Source organism: Telopea speciosissima, chromosome 3 (assembly GCF_018873765.1).
Source record: "Telopea speciosissima isolate NSW1024214 ecotype Mountain lineage chromosome 3, Tspe_v1, whole genome shotgun sequence".
Classification (NCBI taxonomy): Eukaryota; Viridiplantae; Streptophyta; class Magnoliopsida; order Proteales; family Proteaceae; genus Telopea; species Telopea speciosissima.
This window is the reverse complement of record NC_057918.1, coordinates 1,452,269-1,470,782: the sequence shown is the minus strand read 5'-3', so window position 1 is coordinate 1,470,782 and position 18,514 is coordinate 1,452,269. Positions and strand designations below refer to the sequence as shown.

The window sequence follows — 18,514 nt, the reverse complement described above, 5'->3', positions numbered from 1 at the left end:
AACAGACCGATTGACACCCCAATTGGCTCTCAGCCTACTATGGACTGATCCGGGGCGTTTACCTCTACCCCTACATCTGATATTAAGTTGGACCTGGACAACCCAGGCCGGTCATATTCAAGAGAAGAAAAGGTGTTGGTCAAGAGCCGAGCTTGCAACTTCTAATATTTTACTACACTACAGTAAAAAGGAAAATCAGAAACATTGTTCTTGGATACAAGGAATGGTATAAAGGCAAGAGGGAGAGTGAGAATAAGAAACAAAAGGGAACTATATACACTGTTGGATGATGCAAAGTCACCCTAAATCCTTGCAGAGAATATGCATACGCATATATATATTTATGTATACATCATATACTCAGATAAAAGCATCGCAATATCATCTATTCTGAACAAAAAACAATCACACTGCATCAAAACTGGGATATGATGCGGCCACATATCCTGGGGGAGAGTAGGATTACTTAGCACTAGAGAGGAGAGATGCCCCAATATCCCTTCTGGCAAGTCTCAAGTGCAGCCTTCAACCTATGCAAGGACAGGTAAAAGTGTAAAACCACATGCGACTGATCAATCAAGGTGGAACCCGAGTACTAGAGAATATAATAGGTATATTTGCAAGCAACTACACATCCAATTCCTTGCAGAAGGCCAGATCATCACGAGTCTCTACAAAGATGTTTTTTTGTTTTTTTTAATCTCTGCTTCAAAGGAGACTGGCAATCAGTTTTTTGCATTTTTAATGTTTCCAGAGGTCGGGTAAAGAACCACCACACACGGTGTATTCAGACCACCATTCTGAGACCTCATGCAGGAATTTAACACAGCCATCACACCAGGGCAAATGCGGATCTTGTCATTGACACTCATTTCTCAATATAAAAAAAAATGAAAGGGTACATATATACTTACCCACAGCCAGGCAATTTATGCCTAACTATTATCAGAACTAGCTGTGGAAGCAGGCGGTGGACATTTCACTTCTTTTACACCCATTCTTTCTTGTGCTACTGCTGGGCTTTCTTCAATCTTCGGATTCAGATTCCCAGGGTTCATTTTCTGAACCTCCTCTCTAGTGTAAATGAAGATCTTACGAACCATGCTACAGAATTCTCTGAATAAAAAGATAAATATACTTCAGGCAAATAGATCCCAGGGGCAAACCAACATATGTACACTTTACTATTTGAGCTTGGAAGAAGAGGACAATGGTAAGTAGAGTTGTTTTAACACTCACTGCCAGGGATCATCTCCTACAAGCATCATATCACCCTCATTATCAGTATACACAATCAGCCAACTCTTGCTGGGAGCCATTAATTCACCATTGAACTCAAACATCTGATCCAGTTCAGCAATCAAGTCATCATAACTGTTGAACTTGTTCAAGTCGACAGACCTTCCAAGAGCAATCCCCTGCTTGTGAACCTGAAATAAGCTGATTCAACAAATTAGTTGCAGACAAAATTGCATAACAGAATTTGCACCATTATAGTCATCTTCGCTTGCATTCTGTCAACAGTCCATCAAGATAAACTCATCTATGTGGCCTTAAATATTGGCAAATCATCATTATCATCCTGGACTAATCCTAGATATCAACCTAAATGCATACAAACAGGTGGCATAATCAATAAATTATTTTCTTCAGATTTGGATGTTAAGGAAAAGGAGTTATTGTGGGCGAATGAATGGAATTGCCTTCAAAAATTGATAGATGATCCCAACGTGTCCCCTATCAATCAAACAATTGAAATTACTTACCACAACAACCCCCCCCCCTCTAATCTGATGGGACAAAAGTTTGACTTGGCAAATATTGGATGAGTTAGTTCACCCCTCAACAAGGCTCAACTTTAAGGGGCCATGGGCTATGCAAGTAATATCTACTAAAAAATAGTAGAAATAATTATGATTTTTTTTAAATGAACTTTTCAAAAATATGTTTTCTTAAAAAAATTAGAATATCTGTTCGTACAAAGTTCTATTTGCACACATGCATTATAATACCTAGACCATAATGGAATATCAGGAAAAAGAATCTGTTGCAAAATCAAATTAAAAAATAATAATTAAATGTTACTGGAAGAGAGAAAAAACCTTAGTGCAACTCCTCGTTGAACCTTGTTGTTTACTCTCTGCATCTCGAGATAGCTGCTGACAAGCTTGAAACGGCTTCTCTTTCTCATTACCCACAAGAGCAGCATCAGCTGACTTTGACCCCTTTGATTGCTCAGAATGTAGGTCAGATTCCAAAGCCTGTGGCTGATGCAACACAGGATGGACATCATTTTCTGTTTCACACTTGGTACTTGAATGCAGCAGCACTGGTTCTGATGGCTCAGGATTACTAAAGAGAGGTATACCAAAGAGCTTGCAGTTTCCATCTCCTTTGGATTTCACTGTTTCATGTCGCAATAATTCAGATTCTGGTCTTAGCCCCCTGGCATGAGAATTTTCCGAGTGAGGTGGAAGAAGAGGCAACATCCAGTTCCCTTGATGCTGCTCTCCTCGAAGATTCTGCAGCGTAGGGAATACACTCAAATCACTGTAAGGAATATCACCACATTGTGTAGTACTCTTGATACTAGATTCCAACATGTTCAGGGACGGACTAGATGGCATCATGGACCATGGGCCTGAAAATATGCTGAATTTCCCTCCCTGGTCTTGGAAATGCTTCTTCTTTGCGTTAGAATCATCTGTGTTGTGGTCAACAAAGGATTGGCGGAATCCATGGGCGGTGTCACTAGGTGTTCGCAAACCTGACAGTATATCTGTATACGTTGGTTCATTCCTCACCAGAGGCATCCAATTCTCTGCTCCGTATCTTCTCTGAGCAGAAACCATGTCATTTTTCTCATTTCCCTGTGAAGGGAACCACACAACTGGCTTCTGAGCAGTGTCTGATTCATTATTCTCAGCAAAGGCACCTCGCAAGGACGATATTTCTTGACCTTGCAAGACCCTTGAAAATCCATTTACTGATGAAGGGTCTACTGTCACTCTAGATGAACCTGAACAAATCAACAAATAAGTTATGAGCACATTTCACACCAACAGAACACCACTAACCAGAATCTATTTGCCCTTTACATTTCTTTTATTTCTTCTAATATTATTTCAGACAGGCCTTGGGAACATTGTTTGTGCTTTATACCTTCCCTCGTGAGAACAGAGGAATCAGACGAAGACGGTACCATGTTTGTACGGGGTCTTTTTGCCCGAGGTACAGGAAGGGGATTCAGAGCGGGAGGGGTCAGAGCAGGTTCTATTTTCCATGGAGAAACTCTATCTGGACGAGGAATAGAAGAAGTCTCATCCCATCGGACCTAAGCAAACATGAATAGTTGGCATTAAGCATACTAATGGATCAAAAGTATGCAAGCATCAAGGAGAATCACACGTTCCCAAACACCCAATGAAACTACCTTTAGGCATCTCCATTTTGATCCAGCCCACCTGTTCGGATCAGCATCACCAACACCAACTATGGTGCCGGTAAACCTTCAACAGGAGCAAAAGTATTCATCAACAAACCACAATCTCAGAGCCAAGAGATCTACTCAATAGGAGCCACTCCAGTGAGAAAATCAAAGTGAAGAAATTATACCTCTGCTCCGGAGCTTCTTCACCTTCGAACCTCATTTTGAACCTCATCCCTATAGAATAGTTATTCTTGACAGATTCCATGTATTGATCAAATGGAACAATAAACCCTGCAGGGCTTGTCCTGGGATTTGAACAGGGATGCAATTTAGAACACTATCTAAGACCTCCTATAAAAGAGGCATCTTTCAAAGAAGCAAATTTCAAGATATTTTAAACACAAACCATTTTGATTTCTGTTCATCCAAATAATTACAACTGTACATTATCAGTTCCCAACCAGATTTTACTTCAACGAGATACTAGTATAAGATATACAATTACCAAACTACCATGTCAGCACATCAACACATCCCAGAAACAATATTAGTGATGTTAACAAGCATGACATAGGCAAATGCACAACACATCTAGGCTTTGGAACACCACTCAAAACCAATAAGTGTGGATTCCTTTTGGCATAGTTGCCTAGGTTATATTCAACAGAATCATGAAAAAAAACACATCCCACAAATTTTCTGTTAGTGATTGCAAAGATGATAAATACTCTAATAAATCCCAAGACAAATTTATTGATGTTAATAAACCCCAATACATATGCTGATTGATAGTATTATGGATCAAGTATTGGCCAAGAAAATTGATGGATCACACCACAAGTGCTATATGGACTGAAGTGAGGACGTTTTCCAGAGAAATTTAACTGCTAGTTCAAAGTATGACATATGTGCACTATAATATGAGCATCAATCACAAACCTAGGTTTATAATAGATGGTGAACATGGTTCCTGTTGAGACAGCATGCCATGCCGTTGCAAGGACTCCCAGGTGCATGCTATGACTAGATATGACAGAAGAAGGAATGGTACTTTGTTGTCTCATAGCACGTCGAACTCCAACACGAAGTTCACCACTTTCAGCTCTGGAGGCCAGAAATAGTTACAACATCAGACATGAGCAGTAACTTGTAAGCATCAAACACAACCACCGAGGAGATAGTAAACCTGAGAAAAATGAAAGCATCCCCAGCAACAAGCCTTTTGGAGCTGACGAAGACGCTCCAACCACTTTGAAGCAGATGCCTCCTAGGCTGACCTGGCATTTTCAAGATTTATAAATCGACCTAAGAACACATAACACTATCATAATAGTGGCTGAAGACTACTCCCATGCAATTGATGTTTCTAATTTCATAAATGCTTACATGGACGGCTGAAATGCACCACCAGAAGGAATAATGGCTTCAGACTGGGTTTTGTACAACAGAGAAAGTATCCAGTAGATTTGCCTTGAAAACTTAGTGTTGCCTACATATTTTAAGGGAGCAGGTTCTCCGTCTGGCAGTGTAACCCCCTGCGCCAGCGCATGGGAGCATCGATAGGAGCAGGATTTTTGCATTCACAGGTGTGGGGCGGTCATTGCGCCTCCCTTAGTGTCTGGGAACAGGCACCACTCTGCCAGGAAGGGCCTTTTCCCATATTTTATTTACAGGACTTCGTTGGTAAGTAAAACAGCCAAAACTCCACCCCTACCTGCCACTCTAGAGACATCTGTCTCAACACATGAAAGAGAAGGCAATTCAACGGATATTCCACTAAGCACCATGGCGCACAGTGCTAACAGAACTCAAAAAAGATGAGTAGCAAACTACTCAAAAAGCCAGAATCAAAGCAATGGGGGCAACCATGAGGAATATGCAACCTCTATCATCTTTTCCCCACCTGAACCTCTCAGCTGGCCTGAAAATTCTCCCAACTTGACAATAAGAAATCCCTCGGTTGCAGATACAAGTATTCATCAAGGATGCTTTTGAGAAAAATTAAGATCTCTTTGATAAAAATAGCAAAAAAGAGTAGGACTACTACTCAAAATGAAGAAAAGGGAAAGTTATTTACCACGAAATATATGCCGGAAACGCCACTCAACCCCATGCAAATCCTTGGCCACCAATTCCTGGGTTGGTGGTTGCCGGCACATGTCCTGTCGAGACAAAAATGAAATAACTCTCAGAACCACTTAAGACTGCTAGGATAAACAAGCAAGCAATTTTAAGTGCGATAGAAGAAACCCTAACCAGGGGTGGGAGGCATTCATCTGCGTGCCGTCTCAACACCGAAAATCCACCGTGAGTACTAGTATCTGAAGCCGTCAAGGTCTTACAGAATGAGTGTACATGAGGACGTGGAGGAGGATGGGGCAACGACTCCTTCTCTATTGAGTTCTCATCTTGCTGATCATAAATACGTCCAAATTGTTAGGGCTATATCCCTTTATTTTCTTTCTGACGAGAAAATAAAAGAAAAAGATGGAAACCCTAATACGACGCATACATTTGTTTCAGGAAGCAAAGTCACTTGAGCGAACACTTCGTCGGTGTCAGGTTCGGCCTACAACGAAGAAATACTGACATCAATATTTAAACCCCAACTCATCGCTAGAGGATCATACGACGGAGCAATACCTTCAAATGGACGTTAATCACACGGCAGAGGATCTTCGGCAACAAATTATAAACCGGCATCTGCTGGTCAGCGACCTGATTCGTTGAGGCCTCAACCTGGATTTGAACACAAATATACATAAATAATAAGGACATTGACAAGAACAAGGCAATAGACAGAAGTAGCAAAGCCACAGAGGAAAATCCATCCACAAAAAAATTGAATTACTGATCCAGTTCCGCCAAAAAGAAGTGCGAACAAAAGCAGAATTTCCAACGGAAATTCTAATCCTAAAATATATGAATTGAAGGAAAGCAAAATCAATGGATAACTTGAACTGCATGGAAAGAAGAGGATTGCACGAGGGAGGAAGGAGTAACAAAATGTTCAGACAGTCGTCTCACACACACCTGCTCGATATGCCCCTGAGGAAAGTAAAAAACTCGCTCCCCTTCACGTGGCACCGTCACGAGAGGACCGGCACAAGCATGCCAAAGCTCTGTATATAGCGCGTCTTCAGAACCTACTACAACATCGAAAATCACAAAAACAATTAATCAGAATCAAGTCCATCGAAAAAACGCCGTAAACAAAAATTTCGCCGTCGCCGGCTATAAGCAAAACCCCTCCGGATTCACCTCTTCCACCGGTCGAAAAAATTGGATACTCTTTGGGGGCCTCTGAGACGCTGTTCTTCGCGACTCCGGCGTCATTAGGCTCGCTGCAACCGGAAGACAAGCTCTCTCCACGGCCATTACTGCAATTTCCTTTAATCGAAACCTCTGAAGAAGCCATCTCTTAGAAATTTCAGCACAGATCTCTCATCTGCAGCTCCTTAAGCAAATAAATCTAAATCCTAAAAACCCTAATTACTCGAAAGAACCAAAACTACTTAGCACTGATTTTAAAGACCCTAATTCCTCAAAACTCCACCGGAAGAAGAAACTCTTCTGAAACCCTAGACTGGAAAGGGAAAGCAATCTCTATGTCTGCATGCGATTTCTCTCGATTTGACAATTTCTTCGATTTCTTTCTCATCTGCCTCCAGGACCTCCCTCTATTTCCTCTGCTAGGCTGCTTCTAATGGCAAATGTGCTCTCTCTCTCTCTCTCTCTCTCTCTCTCTCTCTCTCTCTCTCTCACTGATAAGTCTGAGGGGTACTGGCCTACTGGGGAGGTCCAGCTGCCATAACCATCGCACAGTAGTCATCTCGACTGCATGACCTCAACCAAGGGTCAAAATCAGCATGCAATCATTTCAACCACGGTCAAATTCTAACCGGTAGTCCCGGTCACTCCTAACTTACCTATCGGACCGCCTTTGCCTACCCGCCTTTGCCTACCCGTTTACGGGCAAAGGCAAAACCCAAAAAGAAAAAAGCGAAAAGTCTCGTAAAGTTGAACTCTGCAACGGCGGCTCCGCTGTGTAAGACTATGATAAGCAGAGGAGAAATCCATTAATCTCAAACGCCGTTATCACCAACCAACACTGTTCGCTGCTAATAATAAAGTCTAAAGTAGTTTGTGTTATTTTGGGGAAATGGGTTTGTCGTGCTATTTACAAGCAATATACAAGCAGGGTCGGAGTGGAACCGGGTAAGGTCTGGAAGGGTTCGTAGGTTGGTTACTTGGTTTCAATTTTAACTCCGCTGGTTAAACCAATGGTTACTTTTATTTGATCTGCTGAACTGCTGAAGCCTTCTCGTCGGAGTCCGTTTCCGTTACGGTTCACTTTCTGTTGTTCGCTTTGTCGATGTTGTTGCGTAGGACACGTGTCGATAAAGCAGATTAAGAAAACTGAAACCCTCGTCCTCTCCGCTCCTCCAATGAATAGCCTTTGTCCATTTTGTGTAATCTAATTGCAACTTCTCGTCTCGTGCTAATCCATCAAAATCTCACCTCTTCTCTCAGTATTGACTCTTTGATTCAATACTTCACTTTCCCCAAAGTTAGTTCATCAGACGATATGATTCCAATCCAAGGGCTTGAACATGTTTATACGAGTCCCTGCGGCATCACTTCACGTCCCTCTCAAGCAAACTGCGACCCAGGGAAAGAAAAAGGTGGAAAGAGAATGGAATGGATGTACTGAATATTGGAAGAGGAGAATAGAATAAGAGATAATAAACGATAAATTGAAGACTTATATCTATTTATTTATTATTTATTTACCAAAAAATAGAGAGATGAGTGGAGGAGGAAGAGGGGTAGGGGGAATTAGTAAGTCGTAACGGCAGCATAGAAGAAGCCACGTGTTAGGGTTACCTTGTTGGGAAAAGCAACCGAGAGGTAAGTTACAGGGGACCCATTTTATTGTCTTCTAGCATTTGGGTTTTTTTTTTTATAATAATCTTCTAGCATTTGTGATCATGGTCTAAAGCAACTAAATGCAAAATCTTTGTCTGGAAAGCTATTAAAAATTATAAAAAAAAAATGCTTTGTCGCGTGGCTATGCGCTATACAGTGCGTAAAAATAGGATCTTTATCACCTCCAGTTTGCTGACCGGCCCAGTTCCCCAGTTCCTCTAACAAAGGGGGACTAAAATGACCTCTCTACCCATGCCCAAACACCCTGCCCGGGTGGGGTCCACCATCCCCCTATTAGAGGAACTGGAAAACTGGGCCGGTCAGCAAACTGGAGGTGATAATTTTCCGTAAAAATACCATTCCATGATATTAAAAAGAGTAAGAGATCTCTACTTGATTGCATAGTCTCTATACAATCGCCTGGATCAAGAGGTGAACACACCTAAATATCTATTTAGGGATAGAAACATCATTCCATGATGCCTTGTGAAAGAACAAAAGAAACACCACCAAGTAGGCACTACACTATCAAATAACTATTTTTCCTTTAATTTATTAGATTATATTTTATACTTTTTTATTTTTTTTTTGCAAATAAATTGTTTATTCACTGAAGAAAAAACCCACGACACCGGGAAGGATTTCTTCTCATACACTTTAATATAATTATCCATAAATCACATAAACACGCTCTCTCTTCATACAAAATGTGTCCCATTACTAAACAAATCTTTTCTCACTGTAATATTACATTCTAGCATCATGGAAACCTCTGTTTTTTATTTATTTTTTTATTTATCTCCATCATCCAATCTGAGGAGGTTAGGATGAGGTCTTATCATCCTACCGTATCTCAATTCTTTCTCCCGAAATAAGTGAGAAATTTCTTTACACGAGAAATAGAATGGGAAACTTTTGGTTTGTTTACACTTTACATGGTCATCTTTTTCCTATGGTTTTGCATTTGTGAAGTTTCAATTTATTTATTTTTTTTTTTTTTTAATGGAAGTGTAATCACACAAACTACGCATCAATTTCAAAAGGTTAATCGATTTTTAGGATCGTGAAATGACGAATATACACAACACACATCACACACACACATCCGATGTGGGACAACCCACACACCAGCGCACATATTATGGACAATCATCTTAATCAAATGAATATGAGCTTAGCATGCCCATACTTAGAACCCAACCTCTCATTTATCACGTGGCAGTTTGTTTATGTTCAAATTCACTAGACATGTTGCCAGATAGTTTCAAAGATTATACTTAAGGGGAAACGGTTTCCACAGGAGAGTGTGATCCATGCCCCCACACAAAGAGGCCCCATGAAAGTCGAAAATGCCCGCCTTGTTGATACTTTCGTGTGCACAGGGGCCATGCTCCCACACAGAGAACTCTTCTCTTACAATTAAATACTCCAGGTTGCCAGGTCCATATATCATTTTCAAATGCTATAAACTTAGGATACCAGTGGATGACTGATCTACATTATTTTAAATATTTGTTTTAATATTTTGATTGTTGGATCCCATTGGTTTTTTATTTATCATTGTTGCTTTGAAGCAATTCTGGTTACCGCAACCTCTAGAGCAGGGGTCCTTTTATCCTCCTTGAGGGCGTCTGTCCGTGAGCTTTCGAGATCCCTTGGCGACCAGGGGGGTTTAGAATCATGCTAAATACACATAAAAATAAAATAGAATCGTCACCTAGGATTCAGTCCTAGGAACCAATGGGGGGTAGCCCCATCCATAGTGAACAATAAGAAAGGTCTACATGTGATTCCATCTGTTATTTATTGATTATTTACTCAATCATTAATTTAGTAACACGGATAACTAGGCTGAGCTATTTAAAAATGACTAGACTCGCGGAGTTTATGCGGAATTTGTAGTGACTCGAATAAAACAACTGAATCTTATTTGACTCGGGTGATTCATTAATAAGTCTGATTATTTTTTTACAGTGGTCAAGTTTGTATGACGTACTCCTGATTAGATTTTCCAAACTTTTAACTCGACTTGGGTGACTCGCTTAAGTCAAAACCTGGTTTTCCAATAATGGGATACATATGAGGTTAATATTGAGCATCACTTTAATCGCAAGCATAAAATGTCTTAGTTTTAGTATCATTCACTGCATTCCCTTTCTACTACACTACATTAATTAGGATGTAATGGATAGCTCTATCCTTTAAAAATACTTATTAATGCCAAAGTTCTAAAACTATCACAGTCTCAATAAGGATCGTTCAAGAACACCACATTCAATTAATAATAAAAAAGTAGGATAACTTATGAAATACCATATGAGGATCCAATCCAAAAAACCCTAAGCCATTAGGTGGAGATAGTGTAATGATATATGAAAACAAATCCAAGGTCCTAGATACCCCACGTACAGCTTCAACATATACATGGATATGAATCATATGATTCTTAAGGTGATAACAAAAGGACATGACGATGATATCATGTTAAAAAAAGTGGGATAACCACAAAACACCATTTGGGGTCTAGTTCAAAAGCATAAGGAAAACATATTAGAAGTCCTAGATACCTTATGTGTAGCTTCAATATACAAATGGATATACATCTTAAGGAGACAAAAAAAAAAAAGGCATGGCTTTGATACTATGTTGAATAGAGAGAGATAATCCATGAAATTAAATACCACTTGGGGGTCCAATCTAAAAGCTTAAACTATTAAGTTGTGATAACCCAATGGTATATGGTGACACATATAAGATCCTAGATACTTGATGTAAGACTTTTATCTCTGTAACACCCAACATTTCAACACATTAAAAAAATTTCTAATCAACGTAGAGGAGTATGAACTAAATAAGAAAATACAAGGGAATCTCGAAAAATGATAGAATTAAGGCTCTCATGTAAAATTATTTGGTTTCATTAATACGAAATTGGAATTTATACAAAAATGGAGTTAAGGCCCCATGTAAAATTATCTGGTTACCTCAATAATGAAATTAGAATATAAAAAAACGCATATAGTTTTAGGCACAAACAAATGGCATTTTAGACTTGGACCAAGTTTCCCTTCACCCGTGGTTGAATAAGAATTCCCTCACCATGGGCATCGATACCATCTGCCAAGGGAATGGGTAGTTTCAACTCCAAGCAACAGCGGGTGAGTGTTGATGATAGAACAAACGTCATCACATGGTCACAAACTAGTGGTGAAGGGATTCTTCCTCCCCTGTTGGTAAAGGGAAACTTTTTTGTTCCATCACATGCTCACAAACTAGTGGTGACGGGATTATTCCTCCCCCATGGTGAAGGAAAACTTTCACGTCACAACTCACAAGTCATGAGTTATACTCCTTGGGGCCACCCACATGAGGTTCCATGTTTATCATGACCAAAATCTTTCATGGTCCAAGAGAGTTTGTTGTGGTCTTCATGGGCATAGGGTAGGGTTAGTGCGCTCAGGAAAAAAGATCCTCTCCAACTCCTCTTCAACTACTCATCCAATGGTAGGGAGGATTTGGACATGCAACCCCAGGTATTGACAAGTGTTGGGCTGTGTGTTCAAATCCTACCAGCCATTGGATGGGTGGTTGAAGAGGAATTGAAGGGCCTTTATCCGCTGCTGTGCACTGCAGCATTGGTGAGCCATCGTGCAACACAGTAGCGCCATGTGTGTACAGTGGGGCCCACTGTGCCCACATGGCCACTGTTGCACCGCACGATAACACGTACAGCAGCGCTGCAGTGCACAACAACGGATCAAAATTCGGAATTGAACGCCCAAGTAATTGGAGAGGACCACATCCGTCTGCTCCACCCTCTGTTTGGGTGGAGCTGTGATTCCTACTTCAGACACGGGGGACACACCTTAGTCCAATGGACACAAATCTGTGATCAAGCTTTGAGTCTATGCTCATTTTGTGAAGTAGAAGACTTGACAAGAAGATGAGAGAGAGAGAGCTTTTTTAATTGGTTAGGTTTGCATTACAAAGGAATGGAACAAGTGTATTTAATAGAGGAAGGGGGACGGGTTAGCTATTTTATTTCTGGGGCGGACAGTGAAAGCAAATCCTCCAATGGAGGTCATGAAGCATTTATATATGGAGTTCTCTAAGCATAATAGTCAAAAGATCCCACAGTACATGCAGTAAGGCATAAATGCTAACATGCGTACACGTCGCATGCATTTGTTTTGAATCACTGAATGACTAACAATATTCGAATTACATACAATTAAAAAGGAGAATAAAGAGTAGTTTAGATAAAGGTCCTAAGATATCTATACCAGTTTCGCTTCTATCTCCAATTTGATCCTTTTTAGCACCATGGCTCCGACCCTTATCTACCTCACCAAGATTCCTAACCACACTAGACATGTGATTCAAATTGAATAGGAGTTTGGCTATTTAAGTTATGGGAAAGATTACGCTATCCGGGTTTCTAGGGCCTACACATGCACGGTGGCCAATGAGAGCATACATGGAGGCCTCATAAGGGATGAGACTTCCACCTTTTCATGGGGTCAAGGCAGTCATTTTGCACCTCCATGAGTCTAGGTGCAGGGATTACCTCTTTCGCCATTTCTACTACTCAAAGATGCCTTAATTGAGGTTTTAGTTCATGGTATCCGCGATATTAATTGCCATCAATACCAATATTGATACAAATGAACCCATATAAAGCCAAGTTCAACACAAAAAAAAAATCACTTTTGACCAATACTGATATGATCACCGTTGATATCGTTACCTAAACCCATATGTCTAATGTAATAAATAAAAAGAACTTGTAAAAATCGAAACATATTCATGATCCAGAAAATACAATTAATGTAAAGAAAAAACAATCACACGCAATCGCAATGAATGGAGGAATGGTTACACACTCACTTCTTCACGTCTCTCCCTGTTTACAAAGAATTCCCAGTAACACTAATACCCCCCTCATTGCAACAATTTTTAAGAAAATGGAGAAATACAAGATATCATACCTTGACAGAACTCACCCTTGAAAACTAACTGTTAAGGAGAATGTGTTCAAATCCTAATCAGCCTTCACGTCAAGCTACCTACATCCGACATAGGATCAATATTTTCATGTGAAACTCCCAATAGAAACAAAAGGAAAGCAAATCTTGGCATCTCAACTTAAATCATTGGTCATCACCAAAGCTTTAGAAAATTAAATTGGATACCAAGCCATAACATACAAGGTAGTCCTGCTTTCATCTAGTTTTTTTGTGATTGGAATACCATGGACGTGCATAATTGTACATGAGATTTTATCAATATACGAAAGGTTATTTGATTGGATTAGATTCTAAAATTTGACATAAGACAAATCTAGACCATATATTATCTATCTAATGCAAATTTACTAACATCATTATTCTATTTTGTGCAACAAGGTTGGACTACTTCAATAAATTCATCAAAGCCAGGTAATAAAAATCAGGGAGAATGTTCTTTGTGTCATAGCTTGCGCAATGCAGGCTGCGCCCAGGCACATGGGCCTGCCACTCAGGGGGCAGGATGGTCATTGTGCCCGTCCCCATGTGCTTGGGTGCAGCCTGCGCTGTGGCACAGAAAACAACACCCCTAAAAGTCAAGATCTGATTGGTTGATTCCGATTCGGGCCAATTTGGCTCGATCAACCCTCTTTGAGCCTCGGATACTGACTGATTTCGATCCAGATCGATCGGTTATATCCGTTTATCAATGCAGCGGCGGGTCAATTGTACAGTAACGAATAAAGATTGACGTGGAATGGATACTCCGCCACGGTCGGGTCAAACTGATGGATCGAAAATTCAGCACAGAAACGATGGTACCGACATATGTTCCTTGGTGGACAACACCGACTTTTTTGCTCTTATACGGGTCCCACTAATGTCCCCAAGAAGTGGACAAACCCAATTCAATAGCACACACCCTGAACTCACCCCTGACACCTGACCTCAAGACCAAAAGCATGTTTTTTTTTTTTTTTTTGGTGGTAAAAACTAAAAGCATGTATGATACTATGATGTAGGTTGATGTATCTCTCTCTTTTTTCTTTCTCACATCAACTCATCATCAATTTAGGGCATTATTTGCCTAAATTAATTCCTATGTATTTTTTTTCTTATTCTTCCACTACGTAAGTTCACCATTTTTTTTAACTACTCAAAGAATCCCTCAATGATATATTTTATTCTCATAAAAAAAAAAAAACATTTTGATATATTTTACTAATAGGAGCATGGCCGAATTTTTTATTTCACAGGGGAGGGGAGGGGAGGGGTGGTCATTTTGTCCTTCTTGTGTTTGGATGCAGCCTGCAGACGCCATACAGTTTTACATCTTTTTCTTTTTACTATTTTTTCATTTCATTTCATTTTTAAATCTTTTAACATTATCTTTTAGATAATTATTAATAATATATTATATTTTAATAGTTATATTATTTTTTGGTAAAAAATATATTTTAATAGCTATATATGGTTTTTTATTGGAAAAATTAAACGGCACCCCTTAAAAATCGAACAATACTCAATTCACCCCCTCTTTTTTGAAAATACTCATCCATCCCCCTCTAAAGTAACGATGTTAACTTAAAACAATCAAAAAACTGAATAGACAATTTTAATCTCAACCAAAATGAGATAAACAATGACACTTGATGTATCCAACGTGTATAAAAAATGCACTTTAGATATTCAAAATTTGAAAATTATCTTTAGGATTTTAATTTTGATATTTTCAATTATACCCCTAATCACCACTACCGCTACAACCACCATTGTCGCAGTCACCACCATAAGAAAGAACAATCGATAGAATACTTCAAAAAAATCAAGAAGGGGAAGATTAGGAATCCTCCACTCTTCTTTGCTTTAGTCTCGTACGAAGGTCAATTCTCTTCTACTGTTTTCTGGTTTAGCTTTGTCTTCAATTTTCAGTCGAAGAAGCCATGAGAGCTCTACTGAATCCAAATCCTAGTTGCTCTTCCTCGTCCATCCTTTCTAATCATTGCATTATAACTCGGAATTTCACCAATCCGCCAAACCAATTCTCCGCAAACGATCACGACTGTTTCATTCGGTCAAGGAGGACAACCTCTGTAAATTTTGCATTGGATTTTGTGCCTCTTGATCAATTTGGACTTTCAGAAACTGATTCCAATATCCGAAATCCAGCATTCTCTTCCTCGTATCGCAATTCGAAGATCCCCAAACCGAATTAGACTCTACTTGATGCTCTAGCTAGGGTCTGTACGAGGCCGACGTAGGCAAGGCCGTTTGGCGAAGAGCAGTAAACCCTAATTAAATTTTGGGTTTTTTACAATTACCACCCCCAAATCTTTCATATCTATTATTACCCTCCCAAAAACTTTCAAATAACTGTTACCCTCTCCTGTTGAATATTAATAATAAAATGACCCCCACCGTTACAAACTTGTAACGGAGGGGGTTAGTAGTGATATTATGCTGTTGTCACGAATTATATATGACCAAAATACCCTTCGTCCAAATCCTTCCTCTTCACTTCATCACTTGCAGCAAACCGGAGGAACAAGAACATCGCTTCCTTCTCCGGCGAATACCTCCTTGTTCCTTGACGGCTTCTTTCTCCGGCGAACACCTCTTGCTCTAGCAGCGACCATCTGTGCATATAACTTCTTCTCTGCTCCTCATAAAGACGACGAGGATGTGGCCCTGATATCCTTCCAGAACTTGTCTGTTCACACTGATCCCATTGGCTTCTTGACCTATTGGATTCCTAATTCTCACAATCCTTGCACCTGGAATGGTGTCAACTGCTCTCCCGACGGACGTGTTTCTTCACTCGATCTCACCATACTCGCAATTCATCGACGAAACCCAAAACGTGAGGTTCTTGTTGAAGGAAATCAAAAGAGAAGAGAAGAGAGAAACCCATCTCCTTATCTTCTCCCAAATCCTTTACAACTTGTTTTGTTTGTTTGTTTTCTGATTATCAATTATATTTAGTTAGAATCTTTTCTCATCTGTTTAGTTAAACAAATTTGTTGGGTTTCATGTACGCTCTGCGAGTCTCTGGTTCTCTACCATTTATTTTGTGGACTTCTCACAAACAAGTAGTAGGCACTGAATTAAATATCTTTGTTTTTCTTCATCTGGGTCAGTAATGGCGAGCTGGGTCTTGTCAGAATGTGGTGTCAGACCCCCCCGTCTCTGGTGGTGGTTCCAGAGGTAGAGAGTGGAGGTTGAAGGTGAGCACTCCCTTGAAGGTTCCATCCATCGACGGAGAGGACAAAGAAGAAGAGAAGATGGGCTTGAATGGGTTTAATGGGATCGGCGAAGAAGACGATTTCGATCCAAGTAATCCCCCTCCGTTCCGTTTGGCCGACATTCGAACAGCCATGCCTAAACATTGTTGGGTTAAGGATCCATGGCGCTCAATGAACTATGTTGTTAGAGATGTGGTTGTGGTTCTTGGGTTACTTGCTGCTGCCGCTTATCTCAACAATTGGCTTGTCTGGCCTCTCTATTGGGCTGCGCAGGGAACCATGTTCTGGGCTCTCTTTGTTCTTGGCCATGATTGGTAAATTAAAACCCCATTTCTTCTCAGTTTTTTGTGTAGTGGGTTTTTGATCCATCCCCTGCTTTTAATTTTCATGCTCTTGATGCAATTTGTGTTTGGAATGTTGATGGTACAGTGGCCATGGAAGCTTTTCCAACAACCCTCAGTTAAATAGTGTTGTTGGACATATCCTCCATTCCTCAGTCCTTGTACCCTACCATGGATGGTATGTTCTATTAAAGATTCTCTTTTTTCCCCCACTATCTTCTTTTGATATGTAAGAATAAGGATTTGTGTATTTGACGTAGTAGCAGAGACTTAATGGCTTCATGAGGTCTGACATTGGTTTTTTTTCGGTTTCTTTCTCTTTAGTACTCAATCACCTTTAATTTTGAATCCAAATCTGCTTGAAGGAAGCTGACGATGTTCTTGTTCGCCGGAGAAAGAAGTCGTCACGGAACAAGGAGGTGCTCGCCGGAGAAGGAAGCGATGTTCTTGTTCCTCCCATTTCCTGCAAGTGATGAAGTGAAGAGGAAGGATTTGGACGAAGGGTATTTTGGTCATTTAAAATTCGTGACAACAGCACAATATCACTACTAACCCCTTCCGTTACGAGTCTGTAACGGTGGGAGTCATTTTGTTATTAATATACAACAGGGGAGGATAATAGTTATTTAAAAGTTTTTGGGGAGGTAATAGTAAATATGAAAGATTTGGAGATGGTAATTGTAAAAAACCCTTAAATTTTCTCTCTCAATAATGAAGTTGAAACCGTTACTGTATATATTCACTATCCATGCTTTAAATACTCTATTCAGACGAAGCGATTCGTACGAATGAGAACTTTTTGTACTTTCCTATCAAATTAAACTGGGGTAACCAACTTGTCTGCAGGTATCCAAAATAATCGATGGCCTTGGGATTTGGGAATGAGAAATTGAAGCTTTGTTTTTTTCTTCTTTTTCCATCTCCAGATTTGGTATGCCATTACCTATTACCTACCCCTAGGACGGACTTGGATCTTGTGTAGCTGTGGCGGGAGCTGCACTGTGCGGTATCAAAACCCACCCTGAATATTACAGTGGGAGGTAGTCATTTCACATGTGGGGCTCAGGTGGGACCCATCTATAAAATGACTATCTTACCCCTATTTTTCTTATCGTTTAGTGGTGTTGCACAGTGCAATTCCGGCCACAGCTGCACAAGATCCAAGTCCCCCTAGGACGACCCAGCCTGTGCAATCCGCTTCAAAAACCACGCTAGATTTTGAAAAACAAATCAAAGTTCAAAACTGACTCCCTTTGTTCCGTCAGGATTAGTTTGCAGCACTTATTAATATTTTATTGCTTGATCTTTGGACCTCTTGCTGCTCCATTTCTGAGTTGTATTACTTTTCTTTCTTCTTTCCTGCGACTCTTCTGTTTGAGATTAAGTTGCAGGTCATGTGAGAAAGAGAGTGGTGTGAGGAAGAAGATCGATTTTAGGATTTTAAGTTTTAAGAGTAAAATAATATATCTGCACTGATCAAAGGTAGTTTAGGGATTTAAATATAATTAACTTGTTGATTTCATAAGTTAATTAACCGCATAAAACTAATGGTGGGGATTAAATTGT

The 18,514-nt window shown here is 40.0% G+C and overlaps 1 protein-coding gene across 3 annotated transcripts; it reads right to left on the bottom strand.

The window, feature by feature from the left end:
* Positions 1-258: 258 nt before the first annotated feature.
* LOC122655313 (auxin response factor 2B-like) lies at positions 259-7,099 on the bottom strand. 3 transcript variants are annotated; one of them, XM_043849516.1, is made up of 15 exons: positions 6,692-7,099; positions 6,464-6,576; positions 6,074-6,169; positions 5,943-5,999; positions 5,687-5,842; positions 5,508-5,592; positions 4,617-4,707; positions 4,370-4,534; positions 3,616-3,735; positions 3,434-3,509; positions 3,163-3,334; positions 2,103-3,019; positions 1,240-1,430; positions 901-1,116; positions 259-529 (listed from the first exon to the last, which is right to left on the bottom strand). In XM_043849516.1, exons 1-14 carry the CDS (start codon positions 6,846-6,848, stop codon positions 936-938), a joined length of 2,577 nt encoding a protein of 858 aa, XP_043705451.1. In that variant the 5' UTR covers positions 6,849-7,099; the 3' UTR covers positions 259-529; positions 901-935. The 3 variants fall into 3 exon arrangements, with proteins under 3 accessions (XP_043705451.1, XP_043705453.1, XP_043705452.1); XM_043849518.1 differs by having other exon boundaries at positions 259-532; positions 908-1,116; XM_043849517.1 differs by having other exon boundaries at positions 913-1,116.
* Between the last annotated feature and the right edge of the window lie 11,415 nt (positions 7,100-18,514).

Coding starts and splice junctions, on each gene's coding strand:
- LOC122655313 (XM_043849516.1), bottom strand. CDS start 6,848: ATGGCTTCTTCAGAGGTTTCGATTAAAGGAAATTGCAGTAATGGCCGT. Junction 1,431..2,102: donor CAACGAGGAGTTGCACTAAG/GTTTTTTCTCTC, acceptor AGCTTATTTCAG/GTTCACAAGCAGGGGATTGC. Junction 1,117..1,239: donor GTAGGAGATGATCCCTGGCA/GTGAGTGTTAAA, acceptor CTTTTTATTCAG/AGAATTCTGTAGCATGGTTC.